At 29.5% G+C, this 7,060-nt stretch overlaps 1 protein-coding gene across 1 annotated transcript; it reads left to right on the forward strand.

Annotated features, from left to right (window-relative positions):
* Nucleotides 1–1,911: 1,911 nt before the first annotated feature.
* Nucleotides 1,912–6,693, forward strand: LOC145108665 (PITH domain protein (DUF1000)). The gene is made up of 8 exons (XM_079045739.1): nt 1,912–2,009; nt 2,142–2,228; nt 2,958–3,081; nt 5,182–5,230; nt 5,570–5,627; nt 5,779–5,825; nt 5,900–5,977; nt 6,408–6,693. The coding sequence occupies exons 1-8, from the start codon at nt 1,971–1,973 to the stop codon at nt 6,454–6,456; spliced, it is 531 nt and encodes a 176-aa protein (XP_078901865.1). The 5' UTR covers nt 1,912–1,970; the 3' UTR covers nt 6,457–6,693.
* Nucleotides 6,694–7,060: the final 367 nt, after the last annotated feature.

A 7,060-nucleotide genomic window follows, 5' to 3' on the forward strand; every position in this document is an offset into this window, starting at 1 on the left:
ATGAAGATTTTTTGCATTTAAGATGTGTATGCCACATCATCAATTTGATAGCAAAGGATGGTTTGAAGGAGTTAGAGGGTGGGGTTGCAGAATATGAAATTGTGTGAAGTATGTTAGGAGTTCATCACAAAGACTTGACAATTTTAGGATGTTTACTGTTTTGGAACAAGGCAGGGCAAATGCTAATGTTCCATTAGATGTTGTCAATAGATGGAATAGAACATGTCTTATGCTTGAAGTTTTACTTAAATATGAGGCTACTTTTCAAAAAATGGTTGATGAGAATTGCACATTCAAGAGTTATTTTCAAGAAAAAGACAAAGCTGGGAATGTAAGGGTTGCACCCTCATCTGATAATGATCGATAGAATACATAAGCCTTTTGTGTGTTTCTAAAGAAGTTTTATGAAGCTACCCTGAAACTTAGCGCATGGAAATCAATTACTTCCAATATATTATTTGTAGAAATAATTACTTTGCAGGCCAACATCGATAAGGCCATGCTTTCAGAAGATCTTATTCTGAAGAGGGTTGCAACTTCTATGAAAGCAAAGTTTAACAAGTATCGGGGAAGTTTTGAGTCAATTAACAAGATTGTCATGATAACTAATGTTCTTGATCCGAGATATAAGTTGCAATGGGCAAAATTAACTTTGAAGAAGGTTAAGGCAAGTCATCTATTAATTTAGTCGATAGAAGGGGACTTAAAGAAAATATTGATGAGGATTTATGATCAGTATAAGGAAGTTAAGAACGGGGGCATGAACACGATTATCAATATGTTGTTGAAGATTTAGGAGTAGATGCTGATATGGACTTGATGAAATCAGCAATGAGATAGCAAAAGAAAGGATGTCACAACAATCACAATACATAATGAATGAGGTTGGCCAATATTTATCTGATATGTATATCAACATTCTTGCTAATAGTTTTGAAATTCAGTTTTGGTTCATAAGTGGTGGATCCATTCATAGCTTCATTGACACCAAAACCAATTGAAGCCCTTGTTTGTACATTTGATTTGTTACGTGCCTCTCATGTTAACTTCAACTTATATGAAGATCCAACTGAGGATGCCTTGAAGATTTACTATGAATTAGAAGAACTTGAGAAAGGTAAGTTTCTATCTATAATATTCTTAGGTGGTGTTTCCTTTTTCATTGCATAGTATTTTTTGCAATTGTTTTTTTTCCCTATGAGTATTTACTAATACATGACTTAAAACATGAAAACTAAAAACAATTAACTTACCACTTCTTAGAATATCATCTCCCTTTTTTGTTACTTTCTTTATTGATAATGTTTACAATCAAGGGGGTGAGACAGTAGAGAGCGTACACGCTAGTGTATACAACATGAATGGTTGCATGCAATTACTTTATTTTGTAGATTATTTTACTTTATTTTGTCGATATTGTGTATAACGTATAAATAGTACCAAATCCCATTATAACTTTTTGCTTATTTTGTTTTCGAATTTGGAAACCTTTCTAACCATCGGGTGATAATTATAACGTGAAGTCTTATATAGCTTATAAAGTGTCAAACTCTAAATATATATTAATTAAATTTTTTGGTATATACCAATATCAATATGTACCAACAACATTTGTTGATAGCCAAATTAGTTGGTATCAAATATATTTGGTATGGTACTAACAATTAAATTTCTCTATTAATTATAATTGATACGATATACGGTTTAAAAGAAAAAAAAATATATGATATCTACGTCACCCGAGTAAAAACTTGGTGAAAGATAAAAAAATTGTTTTTAATATCCGATTCAATTTGTTATGTTTTTTTTTTTTTTTTTTTTCATTATGGGTCGGGCTAGAATGAATGGGCTAGACCAAGCCTGTGTATTGGGCCCGTCGGTCGTCAGCTTTATGAAAATGCGTGTAAATAAATGTTCGTGTTCTACAAGCATTCGGGATTCTTTCGATCACCCTCTCATTCTCTGGAACGATGTCTACTGAATCTACTTCCGCAATTGTAAGGAATCAGGTACTACTCCTTTTCGTTTTTCCTTCTCACTTCAATTTGTTTGTTTCGTTGTTTTCTAATTTGAAGTTAGATTGTTTGTTTTATCTCTAAGTGTATATGTAAATTTATGGTAATGTTGTGATGTTTGAGTAGGTCGATTTACTCGATTTCATAGACTGGACGGGAGTTGAATGCCTCAATCAAAATACTACTCATCCTTACCCCAATGCTCTCAAACAGGTTTGTTTTGATTTCACTTATTTTGCACCTAACGTTAATTGGTCTTTTTAAGTTATAAGATCCTAAATTCGATTTTAACGATATAAACCTAGTATTGTTACGTTTTGACAAAAAAACTCTGTAGTTGGACCTTCAAAGCGATTTTATTCTTAGGTTTTCTTAAGTTAAATTTTAGTTTTTAGCTTTCTACCGAAAGAATTTTGGAGTTATATGTAACTCATTTGAGGCTCAAAGTCAAATTTTGACATACATTGGTGTCTGGTTAGTATTTTTTTTCTTCTATATTTGTTGTTGGGTATGGGAGGGTTAGGTTAAATTTTATATTTGTCATTATTATTTGTTGATTACAACTCCAAATAAGGTTGTTGGCACCATTTTAAGAAACCATTACAGTTAAATGTGAAACAGTTGATAAGAGAAATTATTAAGCTTGAAAACAATAAATATACAAGCGTAAACAATTATGCATACTTGGGGAATGGAAGGAAAAAATAAATGAGGGGAAATCTATAAAAAGTTAGGAGTTGAAAATTCTCAATCTTATGTTGTTCTTTCTTCATTAAGTAAAAAACAAATACTCATATCTAGTTTACTGTATTAAGTTGTCTCCATTGTTTCATTAAGTAAAAAACAACATTATTGAAATAAATACATGCAGTTCAGGAAGCATAAGCATAGGTGCAAGTCTAATGATGTTTTTGATTTAGAATGTTATTGTTTGTGGAACAGGGTTATAGAGAAGATGAGGGTCTGAATTTGGAGAGTGATGCAGATGAGCAACTTCTGATTTACATACCATTTACTCAAGTTATCAAACTGCATTCTATTGTCATTAAAGGACCTGAGGAGGAAGGTATATCACCAAACTTCTTTCTTGCCTCTTGTGTGTGTGTGTGTGTGTGTATTCTTGATCATAGGTAGTACAAATCCAGCATGATCATAGGTAGTACAAATCCAGCATGATCATAGGTAGTACAAGTCCGGCATGATCAGTTATATTGTGGATCTATTTAGCTAACAAATTTAAAACATATATACTTTTTGAATGATAATGGAAAGTAAAACTTGTACTTACATTTAGTTATGTAATTCTTTCGTTTATAAGTTACTATGCTTATTAACATGATATCATTGATGACAATCACACATAAATAAGTACTATTTTGTTTTTTTGCTGTTGTTAGATATGTGACTGGTATCCTAGTTAGAAGGGTAGTTTCGGTTTATAATTCATTTTCTGTTAGTAATTAGTGTCCGTTGTTGGTATTAATAGAAGAAAGTGTTCATAGTTTTTTTTTTGTTTTAATTATCATCTCAAGATTTTTTTATAACTTTGCAAATACTTAATTAAACCATGTTTGAGACTTAATCTAACATAGCTTAGCAAGTTTCTAACAAGAGTTGACCACAAATATCCATGATTAAACCCCAGTTTTCCTACTCTTACATCTTTTAACATAAACCCTAGAAAATATGTTTGATAGACTTTTTTTTTTTTTTTTTTTAATAGAAAAAGTCAACACAATTGTTCTTCCCTTTTCATTTTATGCAACCAAACATGGGATTGGAAATTCCAATTCAGGACAAATCCACTGTGGCACAATCACTTAAAAAGGGCTTTGATGACCCATCCTATATTTCATAGGGACATTATATGAATAGAATAGTGATATTTCATTGACTTCATGAAGGCCCATAAATCTTACATAACTCATTTGAATAGAAGCCACATAGGCTAGCCAACCATATGAGATTCATTTCATGAATGATTAAAAAGCTATATGATAAAAATAATCAATTATCATGCACATAGAATTTAAAAAAGAAATATCATTATGGACCACAACAACCTTAGTCAAGAATTTACAGAATTACAGTGTAACTGATAATTAAATGACTTCTATTCAAATGGTTTGCAGAATGTTTTTGGAAGGAATGGAATGTGTCAAAAGGAATTGGAATATGAAGTAATCATAATCTGTCATGTGTTTGGTTTGGTAGGAATGAAATGGAATGCAAAAATAATATAATTTTTAAATTTTATCCATACATAAGTATACTTCGTTTATTGTAAATATATATATATATATATATATATATATATATATATATATATATAATTGATTATTTTTATATCTATTTTTTACACATATGCATAATTGGGTTTTTTATTTTTATTTATATGTATGTTTTTCTTAATCTTGTTTTGCCAAGGAGTATTGAACTCAAATCTTGCATTTGCAAATTGCATGATTGTAATAAAGTTGCATGTAGAAGTAAAATAGAATGTTGATATGGTGAAGAATTTACAAAAAAAATCTCTATTTATCTATGAAGTAGCAACTAATTAAGATTAGCTAGTGCATAACATTGATAAAGATTAAAGAAGCTCTTCTACTCTATTAGTTTAAAGATTATTCATTATTTATTGTTTCAAAATGAGCTTCCTTTTGTCATTAAAGCGACTCATCATATTTTATATTTGGGCTAAATACAAGAAACAAAAGTTTGCCTTCATTTGTTTATGTATTATACCATCCTACTTTAATTTAATTTTATTCAAGTTTACAACATTGTAATTTATTTATTTTTTCTCATTAAGGCACTGTACTTTGAAAAATCTACCTGGTTGTAGCATTATACTTTTATTTTTCTTTCTTATTAAAACATTATACTTTGAAAAGCTTACCCAATTATAGCAATGCTTTTTTTTTTTATTGAATTTTAATGATATTGCTATAATATTTCTACGTACAATGCTGTAATAAGAAGAAATAAAAGTAGGGTAATATAATAAACAAATTACTAGTAGTAGGTTGCTATTTCTTACATCTAACTCTTTATTTTTCTACTATATATATATTTTTTTTCTTGAAATTCAATTTAATTACATGTATTAAGTCTATTGGATCTATCTGAATCTTTCCTATACTAATAGTTCTTCATTTTGCAGGTCCTCAAACTGTAAAACTTTATACAAACAGGGAGCATATGGGATTCAGGTAAGTTCAAATTATAAATACTATTGGGTATATTCTCAATCCCCTTTCTCCCTAATTATATAGGATTATATGCAATAAAAAAAAACAACATACATTCATTCATTTGTGTATTATAGCATCCTACTTTCATTTCTTTGTGTACATCATTATACTCTCATGTATATTCTTTCTAAGTTATCATACTTTGAAAAATCTACCCGGTTATAGTATTGCACTTCCATTTTTTTCTTATTAGGGCATAATACTTTGAAAAATGTATTTAATTAAAAAGAAATGGAAATAATATGAATGAGTTAAAGTTAAAGTATATTGTTATTTATTGCATTGTTGTATGTGCAGTAATGTTGGCGACTTCCCTGCTAGTGACACACTTGCTTTAACCCCAGAGAACCTCAAGGTAGGCTTCTACTGCTAATGATGATGATTAGAAGGGCATTCTTGTCTTTTGCACACTTGCTTTCTTTCTGTTCTGTCAGCATGACAATTGGGACAGCATGGCTTTGTTTGGATTTTGTCATTCTATGTTTCTGGTTTTTATTCTTTTTCAGGGAAAGCCTGTTATCTTGAAGTATGTTAAGTTTCAAAACGTTCGAAGGTAATATCCATTAACTTTATATGTATATTTTTTTTTTCTAATATACAATAGGCTAACTAAATAATTTGGTTCAGCTTGACAATATTTATTGAAGACAATCAATCTGGCTCCGATATTACAAAAGTTCACAAGATTATTCTGCAAGGAACCACGTAAGTCTTTCATGCTTCTTTCTCTTTCTCTTTATGATACCAATGAAATACAGCAAACCACAATGTACTTTCACAAATCACTATTTTATTACTTTTTATGTGATGATTAATCATCACTTTTTCTGAGCGTTAAAAACAATTATCCCCCTGTTATCCGCTTTTGAAATCAGGGAAAAATACAAAAAAAAGCATAAGGTACTATCACTATATTAGCGATTTAGCCCTTCAAGCAATATTTTTTATCGATTTAGCCCCCAACTATTGTTATAATCATCATAAGGGATTGATTGTACCTTATAACTACTGTGGTCTCATCAAACCCTATATTGCAATAAGCTCAAAAAGAACTTAAACTTATGTGTGTTAAACACAGCTTTAGTAATTGCAAATATTTGTGATTTTTTTTTTAATAATCATGGATATGTCGCAGAGTTGAAACAACGGATATGAAGGGGTTGAAGAAGATTGAGGATCACTAATGAGAAGCAATTAATGATATGATATGTACTCGTTTCAAATCTTTTAACTACTTTAACTTCTACGTTGTTGACTATTTCAATTTGGTTGTACAATTGCCATTTATCCCCATTTGGCCAATTAAAACAAATGTACAATGTCGTGAAGCTCATGCACATTGTTTTGTGGGATATGTTGAAATTATTGAGACAAAAAAGTTGTTTATTGTTTATGAAGTTTTTGCTTGATGCGTGATGAAATTTGGTTGCTGGATGGTGATATGTTCTGATATTTGTATATTACTGAAACAAACTGTAACATTCTTTTTCATCTTTAATAAATTAAGATTTTTTTGCCACATGTCATCCTTCATTTTGACACTTGTCATTTTGTGAGAAATTAGAAATTTTATTTTTCACTTGTCATTTTTTAGGGATTTCCATTTTCTTAAAATAAAATTCATAAAATTGTAATGGGTTTTATAAGGAAATAAAATCATCTATTAATTTGGCAATAAATTCTTATAAATACTTTAAACGATTTAATTTCTTTTGCAAATTTTCAAAAGATTACATTTTATTATGTAAAGTATTACATTATAAAATATTTTATATTTATATATTGATA

This window comes from Lactuca virosa, chromosome 4, assembly GCF_052849685.1.
Source record: "Lactuca virosa cultivar CGN04683 chromosome 4, Lactuca_virosa_CGN04683_v6, whole genome shotgun sequence".
Taxonomy (NCBI): domain Eukaryota; kingdom Viridiplantae; phylum Streptophyta; class Magnoliopsida; order Asterales; family Asteraceae; genus Lactuca; species Lactuca virosa.

Bases quoted from the DNA above. Each gene is read 5' to 3' on its own strand.
- LOC145108665 (XM_079045739.1), top strand. From the start codon at position 1,971: ATGTCTACTGAATCTACTTCCGCAATTGTAAGGAATCAG. The intron at 5,628-5,778 runs GTAGGCTTCTAC...ATTCTTTTTCAG, and splicing joins TAACCCCAGAGAACCTCAAG to GGAAAGCCTGTTATCTTGAA. The intron at 5,826-5,899 runs GTAATATCCATT...AATTTGGTTCAG, and splicing joins AAGTTTCAAAACGTTCGAAG to CTTGACAATATTTATTGAAG.